The sequence below is a fragment of the Pseudorca crassidens genome, chromosome 16 (assembly GCF_039906515.1).
Source record: "Pseudorca crassidens isolate mPseCra1 chromosome 16, mPseCra1.hap1, whole genome shotgun sequence".
NCBI lineage: Eukaryota > Metazoa > Chordata > Mammalia > Artiodactyla > Delphinidae > Pseudorca > Pseudorca crassidens.
The window spans coordinates 53245481-53271161 of record NC_090311.1 but is presented as its reverse complement, the minus strand read 5'-3'; the positions used below and the strand labels follow the sequence as shown (position 1 = coordinate 53271161).

At 45.9% G+C, this 25681-nt stretch overlaps 1 protein-coding gene across 7 annotated transcripts in view; it reads left to right on the top strand.

Annotated features, from left to right (window-relative positions):
* SH2D4B (SH2 domain containing 4B) overlaps positions 1–15804 on the top strand; it is an 84132-nt gene extending 68328 nt beyond the window's left edge. For 3 of the 7 annotated variants that reach the window (XR_010935908.1, XR_010935909.1, XM_067710356.1), the window contains 2 exons: positions 4114–4228; positions 9186–9323. Coding sequence is in view for 5 of the 7 variants with exons in the window: in XM_067710356.1 (XP_067566457.1) it covers positions 4114–4222 (109 nt within the window). In the remaining 2 variants the exon portion in view is untranslated. Of the gene's footprint in view, positions 1–4113; positions 4229–9185; positions 9407–13005 lie in introns of those variants that run through there. The other 4 variants (XM_067710358.1, XM_067710353.1, XM_067710354.1 and 1 more) reach the window with 3 other exon arrangements.
* Positions 15805–25681: the final 9877 nt, after the last annotated feature.

Genomic DNA, 25681 nt, shown 5'->3' with positions numbered 1-25681 from the left:
CAGGATGTCTCCTTGAGGATGAAGAGATGGCTGTTCCTTTAGGAGACATCCAGCCATCTCTGGGCCGTAGGGACAGCTGTTTCAGCTGCCATGCCTTATTCTTGGCTGGGGCAAGTGTCTGCTCCTCGTGCAGCTGGGGCCGCCTCCCATAGACTTCCTGAGGGATGCTATCCCAGTCTCCACAATAAATGCAATAAATGGAGTCCTCATGGAGTAAATGCAGTAAAACAGGGAGTTGTCAGAGTTTGGGGTTGTTGAATTCCCTGGGCAGGGGCACCAGGGAGCAGGCTCCCTGTGTAAGGCAGTTAAATCATTTGTTGATTATTAATATTAAGCTTCTGTTGTCTGTGAGACACTGTACTAAGTACAGGGCATGTGGTGGTGAACAAAACTGACAACTTCCCTCCCCGAATGGCTTACATTCACTTGCAATTAACAGAAAAATAATCGTACTGGTATCCTCAAAAGAGAATTTATTGGCTTATGTGACTGGAAAAACCCAAACATCAGGCCAGCTTCAGGCTTTGCTTGATCCAGGGAGCTTAAGTTTTTAGCAACTGGCCTCTCTCCATCGCTCAGCTCTGTTGCTCTCCATGTTGTTTTTATTCTCAAGCAATGCATCAGCCTGTGGTTGCATGTGTGCGTTCATTCTCCTAGGTTCGAATCCAACAGAAGATAGGGCATACTTTTCTCTCAAATAATTTCTGGTATTAGTCCCATTATTCTGCCTTGTTGGCTCTGGTTTGGTCACATGCCCACTCCTGAACCAATCACCATGGCCAGAGGGATGAGCTCTCTGATTGGCTAGGCTTGAGTCACATGACCATCCCCAGAGCAGTGAAGAGTCTATCCCATTGCAACTGTATAGACCGAGTGGGATGGTGTGGCCTCACAAAGGAAGCTCACCATTCCCTTGCCAGAAGAAGGGCAAATGGTCCTGAGTGGGCAAGACCAATTATGTCCACCATATTGAGGAAAATAACTGGCCTAGTGGAACTCACAGTAAGTGAGACTGGCGTGAATCAAATAATGAATTTATGCTTCCAGTTGAGGTTAGTGCTACACAGGATCCTTGTGTAGCCAGTTTCAGAAGTCGTTTTGCTGGGTGGTTGCAACAATGTCATGAACAGCGGCATCAGTGATTTGAACCTGGCATGTCAGCTTGGAGCAGGCAGTCATGGGCGTGGGATGGTGCCTCTTGTGCATAATGTATCTGGAACCAAGATGCTTGTCCAGAGAAACACTCGTCTCAGCAGTTAACTGTGGCTAAATTTCATTTGGAGTTATAAAAAATGAAGGCATTTGAACTCATTCATCACAACCTGTGTGGCTTTAGGATGCTCTGAGAAACTGTTGAGAATGAAGCGATTAATAATTCCAGCCCCCTTAATGACACCATCTGGAAAGTACGGCAATAAGAAAGGGGAAGGAAAGTCACAGAAATGAATGAGAAAGGTAATGGAGGAGTTGTTGGCCGGTGAGGTGTAGCTTTGGTGAAAGCTTTAAGAAATACGCATGTCAGATAAATTGAGACCATAAAAAGTAAAACGTCCTGTCTGGCCTGCCTGCCTTTCTTTTCAGGGAGAAGCTCTAACAGAAATAAAAGGAGCTCATTTGGTTACTGAGGTTCAATTCCAAGCTAACGATTTCAGGGACGGAGGTACGGAGGTGGCAGAGGGGTTGGGAACTGAATCCCGGGTCTGCTTTAGGATTTGCTAACATGTGGATTTATGGGTCCATTAGAGCAGAGGGTCTTTTGCAAGTATGCTTAAAGTGCCTTTCCTTTCCTGGGGCTGCCACCGGTTAGCACTGATGGAGCAAATATTGAGTATTTTGATAGTGAACGTGGAGTAGTTGGTGTTTGAGAGCATGTGTGTGGAATCCAGGGAGATGATTAGGCGAGGTGGCAGGAAGAATGCTCGGGAATTGTGCTCGAGGTGCAGTAACAGACAGAAGTCAGGAGCACTGGCTCCACTTCACAGGTGTGCTGGCTGCAAACTCCTGCCTGTGATGTTAATGTGGGGGTGATGGGAGCCTGGGCTTCTTTGCTGTGCCAGCGTACATGCTGCCATCTGCCTGCCCCACCTTTTCACCCTCGCCTGATGCAACCGTGGGGAAGGGGGCTGCTGCCCTGAAGGGCCTCTGTCCCCTGACCTTGGCCCTGTCTTTTTGGGCAGTGTCCCCATAGAGGGCGCTGCAGTTAGTCGGATTGCCTCTGACCTCCCGAGAAGCCTTGGACACATCAGGGACCTGTGGGCCCGCTCAGGTCCAGTGCCCTGTTCCCCTTAGTCCCCATCAAGGGCCTCCCTCTGTATGCTGGGATTCTGCCTCAGTTTCCAGGTTACACCTCTGTTTGCTTCTGCCGCTGACCCTGGTGAAAAGCAGGGCAGAATGAAAACTTAAGGAGTGGAAACATCACCAATCCTTGGAAGCCCGTGTGCTTCTCACCAGGCAGCCCTCTTCCTTCCACCAGATACGATCCCTGTCCTCAGTATTTTGTCCATCATTTCTTTGCTTCATGTATTGTTTATATATTGATCTCCAAACACTAGACTGTTTAGCTTTGTGAGTTTTTCAATTTAATATAAACGGAACTATAGTGTATTTATTTTTCAGTTATTGGCTCGTTTCACACTTCATTGAAAAAAAAATTTTTTTTCTCATTGCATTTTCCCACTTCTGTTGTTGGAGAACAACAGAACAACAATGCCTATCTTTTAGTGGTTAATTCAGGTGATTTAACATGCATACTTAATATATTATAAAGTTAATATATATCTTTACCCTCTTCCTAAACAAACAGATTTTTTAAACTCCAAGCACCCTTCTCTCAACTGATAAGATGTTGTCCAGTATTATAGTTCTATCTTATTCAAACCCTCAAATTACCCATTATTATTATTATTTTGTAAGTCAATATATATTTTTATTTATTTTTTCACAAGGACACGATTTTAATAGTTACTTATATTAAGATGCAATGTCTGCTAAATTATAAAAATTGCTTTAAAAATATATTGACTTAATTGTACTCATTTCCTTTTCTTTATGTATTGACATTTTTCAAATACTGCATATTGAAATCAATTCAAAACATGATCATTACAACATGTGGTAAATAACTTCATATCTACCTAACATTGTTCTCATTCAAATTTTAAACTAATGCTTAGCGTATTAAACTTTATTGATGAAAATACTACATTCACATATTTCATAAAACCAGAGCTAGAAGGGCCTTAGAAAATAATCACACTTGCATGAAATGCTGACAAATAATTTACATATAGTTTCTATACAGTATTCTGTTCACACCATGTATAATCTTGACTTTACCAATTATAATTATAGATACACTAATGTTGAACTTACAATTTTAATGTAAGTCAATATATATTTTTAAATTGACCTACAGTAGCCATGCTCATCATTCCTTCTAGCATCTCAGATTCTCTGTGTAGGATTATATTTCTTCTAATTGAAGTATATCCTCTAGAATTTTCTTAGTAGTCAAATCTCAAAATTTTTTTTTCTGAAGGTGTCTTTATTTTCCCCTTCACCTTGAAAGAGTTTCATTAAACACCATTATTTTTTTCTCTGCACTCTGAAAATATTATCTCATTGTCCTCTGGCTTCTATTGTTGCAGTGGAGAAGTCAACCATCAGTTTAATTTTTTATTCTTTGCAGGTAATCTGCCTTTTCTCTCCGGTTGACAAAATGAGACATTGAGTAGCTTTGTGCCATTTCACTGTTATGTGTCTTTGACTAATATTCCCTCCTCTTCATTCTCCTCTCTCTTTTTTGGGATTCAGCTTATACATGTGTTAGACCTTTCATTCCATTCTCCATGTCTCTTAAGCTCCTGAGATGTAGATTAAACTTATGTCACATTTATATAAATATCCCATGGTTGTGTCATTCTTGGTCTTCACTGTGACGCTTCACTCACTTACCCCTTCTTCTCTCCTCTCACCTCATCGTCACTCCTTTCTGCTCACCTAGCATCTACCCAGGCTTCAAGGTGCACTTCCCATCCCCCTTCATTGCCTCTATAAATCCTGCCCTGACTTCTACAGGCCTCATTAATTTCCTCCTTCTTGTGTCTTTCACAGCACTTGCTGTCCTCTGCATGAGATAACTTGGTGTAGAGCAAAGAGCACTGGACTTGGAGTCCGAGGACTTGAGTTCAAATTCTGGCTCCACCACTTAATAGCTCTGTGACCTTGGGTAAGTCACTTCTCTTGCTGACCTTCAGTGTCCTCAGTTATGAACTGATGACGGTAGGGTTGTTAGGAAGGCTAAATGAGATGAGGGCCACCGAGTCCCCAGATACTGCCCAGTGCTGGCTTTGATAGAAGGCCTCTCATGTGACCCTTGGTGTATCCTTTTGCCTTTCTGCTTCAAAACAGAAACCGTTTCTGGTAGCCTAGTGGCTTGGGAGCTGGATACCAATGTCACAACTGTGGAAATGGAGCTGTGAAGCAACACTTAGGTGAAAAAGCCCTCAGTGAGTTGAAATCCCTGGCTTGTATGACTCCAATCCATACCTTTCAATCCATTTTCCACCCTTGAACATTCTCACATTCTTCTGTTTAGGGAAGATCAGTAGCTCCCCGTTGCCCTCAGAATTAAGTCCATAATCCTTTTTAATGGTATGGAGAGCACTTTGGGGCCTGACCCTTGCCAGCCTCTACACATCTTGCCACTGCCCAGCTCCTACTTTTTAAAACAGTTCATTAATTTTTGGCTGTGCTGCGCAGCTTGCGGGATCTTAGTTCCCCAACCAGGGATTGAACCGGAGCCCTCAGCAGTGAAAGTGCAGAGACCTGACCACTGGACCGCCAGGGAATTCCCCCCAGCTCCTACTTCAGCCTTCCCTCCAGCCACGAAGAATCGCCTGCTCGTTCCTTTTGCAAACTGCCCTCCTTTCCTTGCCTCTCTGTTTTAACCTTTCTGTTTTCAGTCTAACTGGAGCTTCCATCCCTGGGCTCCAGGGCTGGGTGGGTCGCCTCCCTGAGCCCACGCCCTATAGCCTTTATCGCCACTAGTTACAGCGAGCACCACCCCTCCCCCGCCCGCTCTTAAAAAAATTTTGCTAATCTTGATTTCAGTCCAGAGTCAGAGATTCTGGAAGGCAGGAATTGTTTCTCATTTAATACTGACTCCCAGGTGCCCAGCATGGGACCTGGTTCCTAGAGAGTTCTTGATGAATGTTTACTGAAGGGAGGAAGGAAAAAGGAAAAAAGGAAGGAAGGAAGGAAGGAGAGAAAGTGTTTCTGGAAAAACTACATTTCCTATTGTCTGGGGGTGAGAATTGGCTCAGAAAGAATGTGTAGCTGCATACTCCAATAATCATTCCAGAACAACTTACCCTGGAACATCGTCTGGTAAGGCCATCCCCCTCAGCAGAAGATCCTAGTCATTAGCAGAGTTAGAAAGTTTCCATGATCCCAACGGTAAGCTCACTCCCCAGCCAGAAGTGGTGGGGTGAGGCCCTCCCCTCTTTCCCTGGCCAGGAGGTTGTAGAGTATTTCAGAGAGGAGGTGGGATGGGATGGGATATGATTAATGCTAATTCCTAGTACACTTGGCTTCGAGGTGATCCAGAAGAGAGAGAGCGATGGAGAGCAGAGTGAACGGGGCAGGAAAACCTAACAGCCTCTCCTCACCATCATCCTACATGGCCCTCAGCCACCAATTAATTCTCTTAGGAGTCAGGTTTTCTGTGAAATTCTTTGCCATCCTGAACTATGAGGCTGTATCACCTTTGGTCTTGGGCCAAATTACAATTCTGATCCCCAGGTAGGTATCAAAGAGGGGGAAGAGTTCACAGATGCTTACTATTTGAGATACCTGGAGAGTCTCCCAGGAATATCCCAGGCTGGGGCCCAGGGACCCAAGTGGTCCCCTTCAGAGGAAGTCACCTTCAGCAGCCTCTGTTTGAGAGGACTGTGCGTGCGGGTAGTGAGCAGCACAGCTTGGCAGTACTATGACCATTGCTGCTACCAGCTCAAGGTAACATCCAACACTAGCATGTGTGTAGTGTACTCAGTGTATCCAGTGCAAATGAGTTACATTGTATCGGGTAGTCATTATGTTCTCAGGCACATTCACATGTGTGATAAGCACATTTATGCCTTAACGTAATGAATTCTCAAACAACCGTATGATGTAGGTGTTATAATCAGTACCACTTAATAGATGAGGTCACTGAACTGGGTTTCAGAGGGGCTTAAGTGACCTTCCCAAAGCCACCTATTGATCAAGTCCTTGAGCTGTGATTTTAGTCCATGTGCACGATCACTGCTCCAAACAAGCCCCCAACATTCCAGGCACTTGGAATACAAAGATAAGATTTCTGTGTCTGTTCAGGTCTTCCAGGAGCAGAAGTCCAAGAGCTTTATTGGAGGAAATGTCTGTGAAGGATAAAGGGGAGACAGAGCAGGACAGATGGGGAGAGTCTTCTGAACATGGTACAGGTCTGACACCTGTGAAGGAGCAGAGGGAAGGAAGGACAGATTATTGGGAGGAAGAACCTGATATGGGAGTGCAGCTCAGAGAACATCTTGGTCAGGTTGATGGGAAGCTCTTGAGGAAAGACTGCTTGCTAGAGGAGTCCCACATTGGGTAGGCATGGCAGCTCTGGTACCCCTTGGGCTCCGTCATAGTACCCCTTGTCCGAGTCAGGCACATAGTACCCCCTGTGCACAGTGGATCCTGAAGGACTAGCAGCTGGAGGCTGTCAGCTCACCAGCATTGCTGCTCCTTGAAGCAGGGTCTCTCTGTAAGGGAGGCTGAACAGAACACTCCCACGGCCATCACAGGCTCTGTCCTTGAGCTATTCCCAGCCACTTTACTAATATACCGTAGAGTTTGGACAGAAGGTTATAAAAGTCCAGAGGTGGGACGTTCTAGGAGCCTCCTGGGATAAAAATGATTTCCTGACGGGGTTAAGCAAGTTGTACACTGAATAAAGGGAAGCCAAGGGGGCTAGTTTGGGGGAGAATGGATTGAAATACAGAAAAGTGAGCTTAGCCATTTTGGCCCAGGGAGGCACCTTTTTCTAGTTCAATCACCCAGAGGGACATCTTTTTCTAACCCACACAAAGGTAGAGTGTAGGTGACCAGCAGCCTGTGATTCCTGGGAGAAAAGAGGAATCCTTCAATGAGGATTCAGGGTCAGCTGGGACAAATCGGGCATTCAGAGCCTGGTGTCCGTTGTTCCTGAGCCAGGCTCTGCCAGACGGAGGTCAGTGGGAAGCCCTTCAAGGGTTTTAGATGGCAGAGATGCATGGCATTGTCATTTTGGGGTTACTGGTCACTTTTGCGTATTAAAAAGTCAGGTCATATTTAAGTTTGTTCAGTCCTCCGCCCATTGTAACACTCCCCTCCTCTCCAACTCCCAAGTCTAGGCTGGGCTTCAGCTTGAGGTACTTGGAGTTGGGACAGAGGTGACATCTTCTGGTCCTTCTTCCTCACAGCCCTTGGCTCCATCTCTGTTTCCCCTTACTTACCTCCTTGCCCTAGACACCTTTAGGGTCTAGGTCCTCTGGTATTGGGCCAGGGGGGAGGGTGGGGGACAGTGCTGAGTCTTCTGACAAACCCTGGGCGTGCCCTTTCGGCTGGTCCTCTTTTGGCTGTCCCTGCCTCTCTGGCTGAACCCACCGAGGCCATCCAAGGAGCATCCTCCCTCCTGCATGGCACGTAATGTGTGATTCTTCGGGCACCCCGCGGTGGGAGTGCTTCCCACCCTCTTCTCTCCTTCTCTCTCCCTGGTTTTCTGCTTATACAGCCTGGTTGGGGAGCGGGTGGCTGGCTTGATTGCCTCTTGGTAAGTCCTGGGCAAGGAGGAAAGAGGTGGCCCCCATTTGTGTTGGCTGTCTTAAAAGGGGGACATGTGACAGTGTGGTTGCTTCTGTGTCCTCTGCTTTGGGCACAAGGAAGTCCTGCCACACCTCCTGTTAAGTAGGAAGGATATGGGAAGGGAGTGTCCCTACAGTGAAGCATGGCAATGGCACCAGGGGTGCAGTGCGGGGGAGTCACAGCGTGCAGTGCCTTCAGGGTCATGATGATGAGCAGCCCATCTACCTTCTACCCTCTGCTATGTGACTGGCAATAAATAATCCCGCTGAATGAATGCAGATGGCAAACAAGTAGATGTGTAAGAGGACATTGTGTTGCAATTTACCTTTCCCCCAAATAACAGCTGAGAGCAGGAGCCCACATTTCTATAGCTATTCTGTTTATGAAATTAGTTTCAATTCTTGGTCTCACTTGAAAGTCGTGATGCGCCCTTGAAGTAGGTAGATTAAGATTGCCACGTAAACGTCAAAGGACACTGGGGAAGTTGAGGGCTTGGCTGAAGGTCCCATGCGCAGGTGAGGGCAGAGGTGGGCAGGTCATCTAGGTCTCCTGACACCCCTCCTCTTCCCACCGCCGCCCCCTCTAGAGCCTGACCTACCAGACACATGGCCTCTCGTTCACTCCCTAGAGGAGAGCAGCTCCTGAAGAGCCTTTTGGGGGATTGACCCTGATGTACAAACACCTCCAAGGTCAGACCTGACTCTCCTAACTGTGGTGAAATCACATTGTGTAGGACTGCAGAACCTGAGGACGTTTTGTTCTTTGAGCCGAAGTGGAGCTTAATTATGTGCCCCTATTAAGAAACTGTTTGCCTGGTGTCCACAGGTAGACAGAGGAAGTCTTTTTACTTCTTAAGAGGAAATACTGTTTTCAGGTGCTCACTCATGGGTACCAGAGAGATAACCGAGGCAGTAATCGTAAGTCATTCCGGTCTGGTCATTAAAGCAGTACTCTTAAGACTCTCCACAGGGCAATTCTTGTTGACTTGTATTTGTAATCGATAGGTGCTATAATTCCAGCTCATTACTAATTCTTTGCTTACCCAGTTTTACCCAATTAATCCAAATTAGTGTGGCTTAATTTGGGGGAAAGCTTGCTAAATTGGGGTCCGAGTAGCAACTCTGTCCCCAGGCTCACTGCTAGTTGCTCCGGGCCAAGGTGTCTCCTCAGTAGAATAAGTGAAGTGCTGGACAGCTCCTGAGGCCCCTCCCTTCCCTAGACCTTTGACCAAGGCTGAGGGGCAGGAATGATCTGGGGAGGGTAGCTGGCTGGGGAAGGGGTTGCAGAATCTGCTGACTTGTTTCTTTTTTTAAAAAAAACAGGAATTATCAGCCGAGAAGATGCTGAAGATCTCCTTGAGAATATGACTGAGGGCGCATTTCTGGTCCGGGTCAGTGAGAAAATCTGGGGTTACACCCTCTCCTACCGCCTGCAGAAAGGGTTCAAGCATTTTCTCGTGGATGCCTCTGGGGATTTTTACAGCTTCTTGGGAGTGGACCCCAATCGCCATGCAACGCTCACGGATCTCATTGATTTCCACAAGGTATCTCTCTTAGGGGTGCTGATGGGGGTGGGCAGGGAGAGGCAGGCTGTGGGCATTCTAAGAGATGGGGATGGAGAGTGAGCAAGCAGCCCCAGAAGGTCCTTAGGGTCACAGGGATCTAGACCATGCTGGTAGAAGAGACAAGAGGTGGTCTAGACCAGGCTTTGGGGCCACTGCTCTTCTCTGGCTGACCCTCTACTCATGCGGGCACCTCAAACGCCCGTCTCCAAGCCGCTTCTCACCTTGAGTACCTGAGTGCTGCCTGCTGTCAACACTTAGGGGCTGGTTGACCTGCCTTCTGTCCCAGCCCATGTCTCAGCCCCAGCTTTTTCCAGGGTGTCCCTCTTGAGGACATTCTAGGCAGGCCTTCAACAGCTTCGTCAAGTTAGCTGGGCAGGCAACCCTGTGGTTAGAGAAGCTTTTCAGTTACAATGCCTCTTGTTCCAACGATAGCTTTGCCACTTAGTGTGTGTGTGACCTCAGGCAGCTTCCTTAGTCTCACTGAGCTTTAGTTTGCTAACCGGGCAAATGGATGTAAATAATACTTAACTCAGATCCTGTGAGTGTTAAATGGGGGGATGTACATAACGGCGCCAACTGTGAAGTGGTATGTATGCATGTTCTTGTTTCCCACAACTCTTTTTCTTATTTGGTCCCCTGTCGTGGACCTCTCATTGTGAAAGATGTTTTCTTCCAAACGATGTATATAAAAAGAAACAACTTTTGTGTTAATGTGGCTGTTGGCATTAGTAGTAACTGGGAGAAAGCCAGAGGTGAAGCTCAGTGACCCGGAAGCGGGGGGCGGCTCAGGATTCCGGGAGACAGAGCTGTGGCAGCTCAGGGGTCCCCCATCTCCCTGAGCTTTGCAGGCGTAGAAATGTTCACAGCATTACTTGACCGCCTCACTGGGCTTTTGCTATAACAGAGACTCTTGGATTTGTATTACTTTTTCTTCATGGATGTCCCCAGGGCTCTAGGGCAGCTCTTAACTTGAACTTATAAGTAAAGCACATAGAAAACCCCCAATTACAAATACCTAGATGCTGGGAGGAGAGGACTGCTCAGAAAACTAGGCTAACCAGGATCAAAGCAGATTTCTACTTGCATCAGGAAGAGCCTTCTAACAACTATAGGAAAGAGGAAGGAGGGGTGCGTGGATATTGGTACCCTCTCTGTGTCGATCGCTCTGCCTGTTGCTCTCATCCGTGTTCTCATTTAATCTTCACCATGGCTCTGGGAGGGAGGCATATTAGTCCCATTTCATAGATCAGGAAACCAAGGTCAGGGAGTTTGAGTAACTTGTCTAAGTTTTCATGGCTGGTACCAGCTAGATCCAGGAGATAAGCCCCAGGCTGTCTGCGTCTAAAGCTTATGCTTGTTCCTCTAAGCTGCGTTGTGTGCTCTCTCTGTCCAATACAAGCTGCTTAGCAGTGATGATCTCCTTGTCCCTGGAAGGGTGAATGTCCGTCTCTCAGAGATGCTATGGACAGGTTCCTGCATAGGAAGGCTAGACCAGATGTCTTTGGAGGTCTTTACCCTCTCCCAAATGTAGGGTCTGAGGCTGGCAACTGAGTTTCTAACACTGAAGAGAGATCTTGTCTATGCCCCTGTGTAGATCTGGTGGTCAGCTTTTATAAATTAACATTTTAATTACACAATTAATTTATGATTTCATTCTAAGAAAAATCAAATACAGTACAAAGCGAAAGTCTCGTTCATTTCAAGCCCCCATTTTTATCCTCCATCTTGAATTACCAGTCTGCTGTTTCCCTATCCAGGTATTTCCTGGGCATTAATGTAGAAATTTATGTACATGAATTTTTTTGTTATGCATATAACAAAATGTATGTCCATAGTTTTGTTATTTTTCACACAAATTGGATAATCCTTTACCAAGAGCTTAGCAATTGGATTTTTTAAAACTTGCTTAATATTTCATAGAATGTATTTTTTGAAAGCATGGTCCCCGAGATCGGGCTGCCAAGTTTTAAATCCCAACTTCACTACTGTGTGTGACTTTGGGCAACTATTCAAATTTGGGACCCTAGTCTCCTCCTCAGTAAGGTAGGTTTAAGAATAGGACTCACCTCTCAGGGTCACTGGGAGGTTTCAATAAGATATCACTGTGTAAAGCACTAAAACAACACACCTGACATTTGTAAGCTGTCAGGACATGCTGGCTGTTATGACATACACCTGTGGGATCTTTTCATGTCCGTGCATGCACCGCATCCTTGGTGTGGATGTATCTTACAGTTTCGTGCTCCATCCTCCTCTTGCTTGTCACTTATGTAGCTTCCAGGTTTTCGTGATCGCAAACAGTGCTGCAGAGACTTGCTTGCATGTGTCACTTTGGGCACATGTGCAAGTCTTTCTCTGGGATGGATCCCTCAAACTGGAATTGCTGGATAGAAGACTAAGCACATTTTATTTTGAAAAGATCTGCCAGATTGCCCTCCAGAAATGTAGCGCCAATTCATGCTTCTTCCCAAACTCTATGAGGCTGTTTCCCCACACTGCTGCCAATACTGGGGATTATCAGTCATTTTAATGTTTTCCTATAAGATGGGCAGTGTATCTCACTGTTGTTTAGCTTGCATTCCTCTGATTACCACTGATGCTGAGGATTTTTTCATGTGTTCAATGGCCACTTGGATTTCTTCTGTGAGTTGTGTTAATGTCTTTTGTCCATTTTTCTCCTTAGATGTCTCTTTCTTATTGATGTGTCAATTCTTCTGGCGACTAAATTGCTCTTTAGTTACGTCCATTCTGCTCTCCAGGTCTTCCACTGAAAAAAATTTTTTTAACTTAAATGGGCATCCCTTTCATTTCCAGGTTTTTTAACTGGTTCTTCTATTTTATAATAGTCCATTCTTGTTTCATGGACGATTTATCTTCTTATTCCAGTGAGGAGATTAATACGCATCTCTTAAAGACTCTTTCTGTTTGCTTTATAAACCTGATATTTTCTTGGGAGTCATTTTGATTGTTGAGTTTGGCATCTTTCTTTTATGGTTATGATCTTCCTTAAATGTTTATAAATTTGGGGCTTTGAGGGGATCTTTGAACTTTGAAATTCCTGTTTATTCATCCGTGGATATAGTCCCTGTTTCCCAAATCCAATCTGTTCATGAAGTGGGGGACGGAATTGACGGTGAGTAGTTCATCCTTGGGCGTGGAGATGTCTGAACTAGTTGGATCTCTTTGGTTTCCCAAGGAACTGCGTGCCTCTCCTCACTTCCTGACCTGCCTGAGGCAGAGCCCTCTGCCACCTGGAGTTCCCCAGCCTGTCCCACTGACACTTGTTCTTGCCCCTGCCCCACATTCACTCCTCTGACAATCTCATCCTGTATTGCCTTTGGTTTTCAAGTGTTCGCCAACATTTTTGTTCTGTTGGTGGTCCTCCTTCTTATTTTCCCATGCTTTTATGGATTTATTTCTTTTTAAAAGCAAATTTTCCCTGCCATTTCTATAAATTTGAATGCAGAGGAGGCAGATACATATTCTTAGTCTTTCTATCTCGAACTGGTCTCTCTCTGGTGGACCTTTATTTCCTTTTTTTGATTATAAGTGAATTTTCCGTTTTTTTTTCCTTTTAGGAGGAAATTATCACTGTTTCAGGGGGCGAGTTGCTGCAGGAACCCTGTGGACAGAGGGACAGCCCACCAGACTACCATCTGTTGTTTGAATGATATTTTTCCCCTTCTCAATCGGACTCCGTGGGGCATCCTATTTTTGAACTCAAGAACTTCCCAGCTCAAATTCTTATGGCCTTCTGGAAGATCCACCACCATCCACAGGGACAAGTAGATTAGCATATTTCAAGGAATATGAAATATATGGTGTACGTGCTGCTGGTTCCTGACCCAGTGCCCAGGACAGAAATTGCTAACAGCTGGTGCAACTCTTTCCTGAAAAATTTAGATACAACCTCAGAAGATGAAGCCTTTTTGTCATGGCTGCCCTAAACTGAATTCCTAGAATACAAGGATCATGTTTTAATTATACAAATAATTCCAGTGCCGAACTCTGAGTTTAACATATGGTAGACATTCAATAAATGTTTGTTGAATGACTGCACTTCTTCTGAAAGTTTTCCAACACTCATCAGCAACGATTTCTAGTAAGTTGTTTTCTATTTGTCACTGTTTATAAAGTCATGGGGATTAGAGAAGAAATATTGTAAAGGATTTATATGGAAGGCATAGATACTGTGTTTTAAATGATACTCATTGTCACTCTCATTGATATTATCAGTGGAATTACCTAAGGCGTCTGAGCCCCCGCTTCCAGAAGAGGTGACTGATACTGTCCTGCCTTCGTATTTCCCTCTTCTGCCATCCCTCCTCTGTCTTGGAATCATATCTTGGCCCTGGTTTTGCAATATTGAGGCAGTGGTTTCATGTATTCCTACAGATATGCCTAAGCCCCAGGGGGAATTATAAATTCAAGAATGGCTTGTAGACATCTGATAAGGCCTTTGCTTTCTAGGATGTGGTCCTGTTTATGCAGGTTACTCAAATGATTACCTCTGCCTTCCTACTTCTTTTGATTTTGATTCTACTGTCCATTTATACTGAGTGTGTTCTTCATATTAACAAGAAGACTCTCCCAGTAACTCAGTAACTTTCAGCCATGGTGTCTATTTGTGCATACTCGTATTTTATATTTATGGATTTTATATATATATATATATAAAATATATATTTGTATATGGCATGTTATCATGGGATTATTTTAGGCTCTAGAATCAAGAAGACTTGGGTTCAAATCTCACCCTGAAACTGACTAGTATAATAATGCCTGCCAGCATTGTATTTGGTGGGAATAAAAGGATGAATGGACTCTGTGGCCATCAATGAACTGGTTACCTTACTTGATAGTTGTATCAGGCATCTCTTATGTTCTACTCCACTCCTTGCCTCACCTGTTCCTCAGATCACCTTGGCCACTTGTTTCACTCCAGTTGCCACCGCTGAAACCAGATCTGCATGGCTCTCCCACCGTGTTGATCGGCCAATGGTGCCTTGCCTCGTGTGGTGCTATGGGCCTCTCTTCTGTTACTGCAGAGGCATTAAGACGCCATGCAGCCAAGGAGAGCCTGGAGGTTAACTCCCCATGAGGGGAACCTTTGATCAATGGGAGACAGAGGATGGTGATCAATTCTTCTCCCTTCCTCTTCCCTTCTGGAGGGACTGTTCTGAGAGGCAGTTCTTCACATGCAAGACGTATCAAGACAGTCCTGCAAGACTGAGCAACTAGTCACGATGAAACCAAGCAGCGGCCAGATCAGTACCACCCCCTCCTGTGTGTTCTTCCTCCTGCTCTGCTTCACTCCCCTTTCGCTCTCTCCTGCTCCCCTGGGACTATGCTCCTGCGTGAAGCAGCAGCACATAAGCACCTGCTGCAGGCTCAGCCTTTTGGGGAAGCCAGGGTAAGGACCCATCATACAAACGTGCTCAATACTATCAAATTTGCATGCTGACTCCATGTCCTCTCTCCTATCTACCTGCCTCACAGGGCCCCTGGATGAATGCAATAAAGTGATGGAGGGAACCTGCTTTCTGAACTGTAAAGTGCTTTAAAACCTGATTATTATTATTAAAATTACCTTCTTTCCATTAGACTCAGAGAAATCAAATTAGAGCTTTGGCTGCTACTTACCAACCATGTGACTTTGTTCCTGTTACTTAACCTCACTAAAGTTCAGTATAACTGAGGAGAGAATTTTCTATATGGCCGACACTAGGCCTTTTGGCAGGTCAGTTAAATGATAAATACGAAAGCTCTGTCAAATGGAGGGTATCGCTGATGACGACCGCTTTAACGGCGGCAACAGTTTCATGCTTAGCAGGGACGTGTCAGGGGGATGTGATGTGATGATTTTCAAGGTGTTAGAAGAAACTAACAAGAAGAAAGTTCTCACTCCAAAGCAGCTTTGAAAGTAGACCGAGATGGGTTGAGAACCTGATTCCCCAAGCTGGTGTTCCTGTCACCCCTAATTAACATGTGAGAGACAACAGCTGAGCTTTTCCACGCCTAATACATTTATTTCCTTTTATCTGGGGCCTGCACTTTCTGCACGTCTCACAGATTTTAGGTTTTACCTGGCTTTAAAATAAATTCCTTGTAAGTTGTCCTGCAAATGAAATTACTGTCTGGAAAACTGCAATCTCATCTTGAGAGTTTTATTATGCTAATAAATGTCAGGATACTCAAATAAAGGAATTGTCTTTTTTTCTTTTTTTTCCCTGAGCCCGACAAATATAATGAAGAACAGTCAGCCAGCTACAAGACGCAGCAGAGGGAAAATTTACAATCTATAACCAGAAAGAGGAGCTGTAGAAAACACTGTGCAGCTTAATGGAAGATAAATTTTCAAGGGCTGAAAGGGTATCTTGGGGTATAGATTTGGGGAGGTCCCTGTGTGGTAGAGTTGGACCTGCACACTTGGGGAGTGGGGGGGATATCTAAGAAGCATGGGCTGAAAAGGGCTACTGAGAGGGGATCCTTAGAAGGGACACAGGGGCAGGAAGACCTGAGTGCCTGGGGAGTATGCCCCCTCCTGTACCCTCAGCATAAATTTGGAGGCAGAAAGACTCTTGTTTTGTGACGCTAAGCGTGTGTCTCCAATTCTCTGGGCCACAGTTTCTCCGCAATGCCTGTCTCAGAGTGTGGCTGGGAAAATAACGTAACATGAGATTGAGATTAAACTACAAATGTTGTTTCAGTTCTGTGTGCGCGCGCGGGCTCGTGTGTGTGATTCTCACAACTATCATGAGGGAGACAATGCTATCATCCCCATCTTGCCTTTGGGGAAAGTGAGGCAGGGAGAAGTCCAGAACACTCCCAGGGCCACTTAATTCTCTGGGAAGTTGTATTACAGCACTGGGATTCATCAGGCTGGCTTTGGAGTCTGCAGAGAACTTACACCAGTGCTTTTCAAACCGAGGTGTGCAAACGAACACAGCTGCTGTTCTTAAAATGTCCTTCAGCGGCTCTGGGGTGGGGCTTGAAGTTGTGCATGTCTAACAAGCTCCTGGGTGCTTGTGATGCTGCGTGACTGTCAGCCACAAGCCGAGGAACAAGCCTTGCAAATTAGAGCTGCAGGCCGAATCCGGCCTCTCTGCCTGTGTTTCTCCAGCCTGAGAGCCAGGAGTGGTTTTTACATTTTCAGATGGTTGGAAAAAATTAAAAAGAATAATATTTTATGACCTGTGAAAATTACATTAAATTCAAATTTCAGCGTTCACCAATAAAGTTTTATTGGAATACAGCTTTGCTATTTGTTTACGTAGTCTTTGGCTGCATATGGCCGGCAAAGCCTAAAATATTTACTATCTGGCCCTTTACAGAAAAAGTTTGCCGACCCTGGCTTTAAATTATGGTGCATAGGTGAGGAATTCTTTTGCTTTCTTTCTCTGCTTTATCTAAATTCTACCCTTAGGAAAGATTTTGACACCATCATTTATATGTCAGAGAAACCTAAGTAAATGTGTTACATTTTAAATTTGAAACTCATCTCATCTCTAGTAGTTAAAAAGGAGGCTGGTTTCTTTGTCAAAGAATTTTAACCAAATGTAAGCAAGTACTATCACGGTTATACAGATACTTTACAAGGGCGCAGGATCTTTTGCTTTCTAGAATGTACCATACTTCCCTACACTTAACTGTGTATGTATTTGTTTTGCCCTTCAGCCTGTGAGGTCCTGGAGGCCAGGTCATGCCATTTACCTATGTGTTTTATGGTGCCTGGAATAGTCAATGTTGTCGAATTGCATTTGCTATGGGTTGGGGACAAATGGGCTGTGTGAATTTCAAAGGGCTGCTTTCACCTTTAGGGGAGCCCTATGGTTGAAAAACCCAGGCTGGGCATCGTGACTACTTTGGGTTGGAATCCTGAATCCACTACTTTCAGTTGTTAACAAGGAATAAACAAACAAACAAATGAGACTGATAAAGTCAAAAAAGCTCTGCTAACAGCTAGTCTGAAGTGGGGGAACTGAGAATTTAAACAAAAATCCCATCTTGGCAAAACTGTTCTGTAACTTGCAAAACAGATAAGCTGAACCAATTAAACAATAACTCCCCATTCTCCCCTCCCTCCAGCCCCTGGCAACCGCCATTTTACTTTCTGTCTGAATTAATGTGATGACTCTAGGTACCTCATGTAAGTGGAATCATATCGTATTTGCCTTTTTGTCCCTGGCTTATTCCACTTAGCATAATTTCGTCAAGGTTCGTGCATGTTGTGGCATGTGTCAGAATTTTTCCTGTTTAAGGCTGAATAATATTCCATTGTATGAATATACATTTTGTTTATCCATTCTTCTGTTGATGGACACCTGTTCTGGCTGTTGTAACGCTGCTATGAACATGGGTGCATATCTGCATGACGCGTGTTCTGAAGAACTCCTTGGTGCTCCGGCAACTCTCTAGTTTACAGATTCTGACCAATCCCTGCCAAGGTCATTCTGTGATCAACTTCAGCTCCCCCATCTCAACAAGTGACCTTTCCTAGCTCCCACGATTACCTGGTATGTGCTCCCCCTTGCTGCAACCAGCTAATAAATCTAACCTTGATTATATGTGTGTTCCAAGAGGGCTTTAAAAAGATGACACCTGTAAAGCGTGGGGTCCACAATAAACACTTAATAAGAGGTGAATGTCTCCTTTCCATTGACCATGCTAAGAGCAGCTGTGTGAGTCCCTGTTGTGGGCAATATTCCATGTGCATTTATAACGTCATCCCACAGGATAAGCTCGTGGACTTGCTGGGCTATGAGCTCTTACTCCAGGAGACTGTGTAAAGTGGAGGATGGTGAGGTTGCAGAGCCAGAGCCAGACTCAAAAATGGTTGTGCCAGCTACTCTTCTGAAGGGAAATTTGTTATCCTGGGGGCACCAGTGTCAGAGGCCCAGCAATCAAAGGGACCCCCTAGAGGGGAGCTGAAGGAGAAAAGGCCTCAAGGGCACCCATGGTCTGTAGAAGGAGGAGGTGGCCAAGCTGGTCTATGGTCAACCCTTAACCCATTCACCAAGGGGCTTCTCCCCTCTGTGAACACCCCCTCTTTCATCCCCCACCCAGGCAGGACGTGGCAGCAGAGTGTAGAGGGAAGGGGAACTCATTGGGGATCACCAATAATGGTAGAAGAACAGAAGCGGCTTCCAGGGAGAGGAAAAACTCGCACAAGCCAAGGTGCATAAGTGTGTGTGTGTGTGTGTGTGTGTGTGTGTGTGTGTGTTCTAGGGAAAAAGCCTTAAAAGCCCCTATGATCCATGGGGTCCTTCAGAACCAAACTCGGGGCTGTGTGTGTATGGCGGCGGGGGGGGGGCGCTCTCTAGCATACGGTAATCTACCCCTCCCTTATCACACAAACTGAACATTTGCACAACCAAATTCATCATAAGGGACACATTCTGCCCAGATTCTCAGTCATCCACCAAGCGTCTTGGACACTCCTGCGAGCCTATGGGGCAAGAGCAATCTGTACCGATAACTTGGGTGTTGCCCAAAAATTCTGCCTTGGACTTTCCATAACTTGTTTTGTTCCTCATCTATCTTTTCCTGACTCTTTTAATCGATATTACACCTTGCTGTTTGTGCTGGCATGACTCTGGTTAATTTCTTTTTTATTCTCACGTCTTCATGGATTTTTGGTGGGTTTCTCCATTTGGCTTGTTCTGATTGGCTGTAATTATTGCCTTTCATTTTGCCGTTCTTTAGTGATTCTTTTCCCTCTGAGCAGCTGCTGGGCAATTTAATAAGGTGGGGGGCCCACCCCTTTATATGTGGCATGTGTATTGTTTCCAGCCTCGTATTTCTACTGGTAGTTGGTTGTTGAACAGAACTACGGAAAGTTCTTTGAGCTAATGGAACCTCTCTGCTCATTTCCAGTTTCTACGGACTCTTGAAGAGTAAAGACCATTTATGGCTTACAAGCAAACAAAAACAAACAGAACAACCAAAATAGTACGCTGAATACAAAAATTAGTATTCAAACAAATAACTAAAATCCATGAAAACGTCTGTGATTTAGTAGCCCGGAGCCTGACTCTAACACTTCCCCAAGTCTGCCTAACAAAATATCATTTTCCATTAATCGCTTAGCAATTTGTTCAAGAGGCATGGGCTCCCTGAACATGTGCACCATTGGAAAACTAGTTAACGATGCTCTGCATTAGAAACATTCTTAACCTTAGAAAGCAGACGCTAACTCATAGCTGAAACAGAAACGCAAAAATCATTTTAGGAACAACTTAACTGTTATTACTTAGTAATACCAAGGGAGGAATACTTTGTGTTAAAAGCACTTACCTGACACGTCTATAAAACAATGGAGCCCAGGCTGGTAGGTGTAGCACACAGCGCCCTTAAGAGAAACGATCAGTATTCACAATGAGATTTATGTTCTCAATTAAGCAATTCAATTATTGGTTTAAGGGAGGTAGCATTTCTCCCAGCAATTTAAAAAGCCTCTTAACACTAATTTTTAACCAATTGTACTCAAAAGTACAATGGTAACTTAAAAGGGAGAAAAAGTTAGAGACACATTTCATAGGTTCTCACAAGCTTTTTGTCTTGTCTTTTTCTTCTTCAGATGGAATCATTTTTTTTTTGGTTCCATTGCATATGTAATTTGTCTTTTGCCACAGACACTTGAGAATGGCCAAGAAAAGATTGAGGGGCTGTTGGTGTCTATATTAGCTGGGGCCCCAACAGGAAAGAAGAGGGGGCCTCAACAAAGGGCCATTTGATGAGGTTTCATTCACAAAAGTGGGGGGCGTAGGGGACCCACAGTGGAAAGTGCAGTGACTTGTGTGTGCCTTGGTGGCGTCCCAGCTGTTACCCCACAGCCCCTCAGGATGGTGGGGTGTGTGGGAGAGCAGTTACGGCATGAGGAGGGAGATACGCATACAGATGGCCATTTTGAGCAGGTCAGGACTGTGTCCAGGGACAGAGCCAGCCTCAGGTGACCTTGCAGGGAGGCAGCTGGGGCAAGAAATAAATACCTTCACCCTCCTCCCTCCTTCTAATCTCTGCTGGGCACCCCAGTGGCTGAACGACCCTACATCCAGAGGGTCTGAAACGCTTGGTGAAATCTACACAAGTCAGTCCCCCAAGGTGGAAGGGCCAAGAGTGTACTGGGTTGGGGGCAAAGTTAGTCCGAGGGTGTCCCAGCTCTTCTTGCCAGCCATGGGTCCTCTCACATATTCAGAGATAGTGTCTCTGCCTGCTCTCCTGTTCCATCCACCACTGGCACCTTTCTAGGTCCATTTGCAAAGTCTGTTAATGGACCTCTTTATCTTGCTTTGAAGACAGAAGCCATATCTCATTACCCAACCTCCAGCTTTTAAACTTGGCTGTAGTGTTTCAGTGCCTCCACCACGAGGTGACCCTCACATTTCCCTCCGTGCCCGAGGAGGTAGACAGCCTGGTCGTGGTCACTGGACCCCAGGATGGAGGACCTCGGCATCCTCTACGTCCTGACATTCCTTGGTTATGCTGCTTTTGATGGACTTTGCAGCATCTCAGTTTCATTTTTAGCAATGAGCCCATTCTTGGTACATTTCTGTCTGTGATCATTTGAAGTCTCTAGTTAAAGGTTTATTTCACTTCTTCTAACTTTCTTCACTTTTCCCACAGTGTAGAGTTTCTCATTTTTTGGGTCTCCAAAGACAAAGTAACAGTAGGTGACATGGGAGATTCATCAGAAAAGCACACACTTGGAGTCAGTACACTCTGAGCATCCCTAGGAGTTCTTCACCTGGACCTGTGGCTCAGCATTCCTGCACGGGTCCTTCTGGGGCTGGAAGCCAGGGGTCTGCTGCTGGGACACTGTGGAGACTTTGGGTCCCACCCACCAGGCAGCTCTGTCCAGTTTCTCTGTGTAGTTATTTTATGGTTTTGGCAGAACGAGGGGATGGCCGTTCAAAATGACTGCTGTCATTTCCTCACTGGTTAATCTGAGCATGGGATGAAATTTCTAGTGTAATTTCTGGCAGATTAGAAGGAAGAAGTGAAGCCCAACTACAGTTTGGACTTGAGGCAGAGTCTAATTTGACTGTATTTGAAACTTTGCAACAACAAAAAGGAAACAAACTAGCAAAGAGAGGAAAGGACCTCAATTGTCTTCTTATGTCTGCCCAGCCAGTAAATTGTCTATGCACAGAATTACATGGTGGGAATGAATAGGAAGATCTAAAGCAGTTTCCAGGGATCTTAAAAACAAACAAATAGACAATAATATTTCTATTCTAGAGATGCTGACACCTGGGTCTGGGCTGGGGCCTCTGCATTAGTCTATTTTAAGGAAATGGAGTCTACGTTGCTGAGGTTAAGTGTCCCCACCCCCCCCACCCCCTGTGGGGCACAGGACAGTGTGGACGTGCTGTCTTTGTGATGATGGATGACACTTACAACCTTCATAATTCAGGTAGCTGTGCAAGAAATGCCACTTTAATTTTCTGTAATTGAACCTAATTTATATCAAGTTCCCATTTTCTGAATAAAATGTGGTTATTTCAGGTTAAAGTCAGTCAATTCACAGTCCCTTTTCTTCCCAGGATGGATTTACAGCACTGGGGGATTTGTGACTTACCCTGGTGTGTGATGGGGCTGCTGGGGGTCTACCATTCAGGAGATGTTCCATCCTAGTCAATACCCACTGGTGTATCTAGACCTACCTTACCTCTGAGGTCTGTCCTGTCTTCCTGCTGGACCCTGGCAGAAATTTCCATTGAGTTCCCAGCCATAAGGTTCACACTGTACCTGCTGAGAGTCTTGCCCTGGCTTCAGAGTCCCTCTAGGTAAGCCACACAGGAAGACGTTTGCCTGCTTTCTGAACTCTCTCTATCCAGGTCTGTGGACACTCTGTGACACTGCCTGACCCCATCCTTCTGGGCACTTCCATGTAGCCTTTATACTTATATATGTGAATCTGCAAGGTGGGCCATCAGGCTGGAGACCCAGGGAAGAACTGATGTTGCAGTTCAAGTCCAAAGACCGTCTGCTGCAGAATTCCCTCTTGCTCAGGGGAAGTCAGGCTTTAATTCCATCCAGGCCTTCAATTCATTGGATGAGGCCCCTCCACATCATGGACAACCAGTTTTATTCAAGGTCCACCAATTTAAATGTTAATCTCATCCAAACACACCCTGACAAAAAGGTCCAGAATCTTTGGCCACATATCTGGGCACTGTGGCCCAGCCAAGTTGACATAAAATTAACCATCCCGGTGGCCCTTAGCTCCAGAGGCCAATGGTGGTGTTAAGCACTGGCCTGCTGATGACACGACCTGGGCCATGGTGACCCTAAGCAGGGCCTTACTTGGTGGTCCCTTCTCTTGGTGCCCTGCCACATTCCCGGGGCTACCATCTATGCCTCAGACTGGAAGGACCCAGATCTCTCTAGCATCACAAATCAAGCCTTTGCTAAATCACTCCACCCTCTTCTTATCCTAAAATGGGAGAGGGAGACTGCCCCTTCCCCCCGCCCCACTGGCTCTGCCCTCTTTCTCTGAGGTTGGCCAATTCAAAGGCATAGGATTAAAAATAGCCCTCTCTCCAGAGTCAGCCTGGATGAATTCTTCTGGGGACTCTACTGTGAAAGCGCATTCGTCAGGGGCTTACAGGCCTGTCCACTCCTGCCTTCCCCCTGCTAGTAGGCGACAAGAAGTGAGCTGCTGTGGCAAATCGCCCATGTCCTCTGGGTATCATACATGACTTCAGAAGCCATCTGTGTCAGCTCCAGCTTCTAGCCTCTTCCCAAGGGAATGGGTAGCTGTGGGCCACAGTGTCTGAGAACTCCAAATGCTTGTTCCCCTTCTAGAGACAAGTGCTCACCCGACATTGAATCCTTTCTGACGACGAAGGCCCTCTGACCTTGCGAACTCCATGAATTCTTTCTCTCCTTTGTCTGAGACCGTGTGGCCAGGAGTTGCAAGATAACGAAGGGATTATAAATCCCAGATTGGAATTCCCGGACCCTTGCCTGCTTGCCTCCCGTCAGGGTCTGCACTCATCCCTTTGCTTCATTTTGCAGCCCGAAAGCAAGATGCCCCTTCTAGCCAGCATTTATTCACTTTTCGAACACTTCCTCGGTGCCTCCTAAGCTCCTGCCTGTGTTGGGTGCTGGGAACGTAGGGACAAATCAGCCACAGGCAGCGCCGTCGAGGGGGCTCCCAGTCTAGTGGGGTCACTGGAGCAGATGGCATCAGAGCTCCGTCCCATCCCCTCAGACCCCATTTTACTGTCGCTGCTGTCAACATCGTGCTTTCAATAGCTCGCACCTGCCGCTCTTCTTGGAGGACTGTGCTAGGGCAACTGAAGCCACCTTGCAAGGATGTGCCTTGGATTTATATTGATACCTTCCTTCTTCAACCCTGGCTGCCTTTAACTCATGCCTGTTGCGCATCAAGTGTGGGAACCCAGCTCCTTGCCTTGGTTTGAGGCAATTCTGAGGTGTAGTTTGTGCTCTTGAGGTCCCCTGTGGGGGTCAGCTTGAAGGCACCTCTGCTTCACTTTCACCCAAGATCTCCCCCTTGCTTGGCTTTCTCTTCCTCCCGTCCTGTTTCCCCACTCCCTCACATACCTTCCCTGGAGAGCTTCCTTCATAAATTACTTGTATGTGATTTCTCCTCCCAAGGTCTTCTTTTTTGGGGAGTCTGTCCTAAGGCAGGCACAGAAACCTAGTCAGAAAAATATAAAACCACACAATCAAGTTTAAGGGGTGCTGGGAGCACAGCTCGGGAACACAGAGAAAAGTGTGTCGGGGAAGTTTCGGCACCACTGTGATGCCAGACTTGTAGCCTTGTGTCTGTCATCCATCTGGCTGCCTGGCTTCTGAGCCCTTTACCTGAGTGTGTCTGGCTGGAATACAGGATTCCACCACAGAAGTTGAAAAGCCCAATACCCCCATTTCCTGCCCTCCTGGTAAGAAGGGCAAAGTCCCCCAACTGGACAGATCTGTCTGGGACTTGCACTGCAGCTGCTGAGTTTCATTTCCTGGGTTGGTGATGGTGGCAGTGCGGGGGCAGGGCCAGCCTTCCAGGGTGGTGGCGTGGGTGATGCACACACCTACGGCTTCCAGTGCTTGCTGGTGGCAGCAGAGGGGTCGTCCCTTGGCTGTTTTGCTCTGAAGTCTTGGCTGTGGTTCTGACTGTGATTTCCTCCATTTCCCCCCACCTGCCCAGCTGTTCTCTCCCGCCTTCTAGCTGGTTCTGTCAGCTCCCTGATAGCCTCTGATATGTGATTTCACTGCTTACGTGACCTGGGAAAGATTCTGTTGAAACCAAGATCCTTGACTGGTTCTTGAGTCAGAAGTTTGGGGAGGATTGAGGAAAAGGACAAGGGAGGGGCACGTGAAAAGGTGCAGAGGTGTAACAGGGCACGAGGATCTGGGAGTCTGGAGTTACTGGGGATGGAGTCAGGGATGGGATGGAGAGCGCCAGGGCAGAAGGCTTTTACGGGCTCTGCTATGGAGATGGGGTTCCATTGGTTCAATCACTCTTTGCTTCAAAATGTAACCCAGATGGGGGGAATGGGCTTTTGACGCTTCGTGACCTAAACTCTTTGATGTAAAATAAACCATAGTATATTTTAATTACAAACAAATATTTCTGTAACATCTGCTGCTTCTAAATTCCTGGGTCCTTGGGTCCAGAACTAACTGTAGAGAAAGGGTCCCAATTTATCTTGAATTCTAACTCCCCTCACATAAGGGGAACCAAGGTAAGTGGGATGATCCTTTTCAAAGCAGTTCACATTCTGCGTTTAATCTGGATGCATTATTTTCATCACCTCATTTTACAGATGAAGAAACTAAGGCTCATGTAACTTAGAGGGTTTTTTGAGGTGGCTCCGTGACAGAACACTGATGCTAGTGTGTGAATCAAGACCCTCCCGCTCACAGCACTAAGTCTCTTCCTACGCACTTCTCTTAAGATTTTATCTGCAGGTCACGTTCCAGTGTCTGCCTAGAGCACATGTGAAATACGGCTCACCTCCAGTATCGCGAGGAGGCATCAATCTTACTTCTTCTGTATCTTTCCAGTTTGGATGTGAGAGATGTACATTCATCAGGGACGCCTGAGACGACTGTTAAGGATTCAGCTCTAACTGACCAAAAGCCTCAGGGTTTACAATTATAAGTAGATCTAACCTTGGCAGTGAAGGTCTAATAAATGAAACTGTGATGTCCATAAGTTTGAGATGCTATGGTTTACATGTTTGAGTAAATCAAAGCCTTTTAGCAGTATCCACGAGCAGTAAGCTG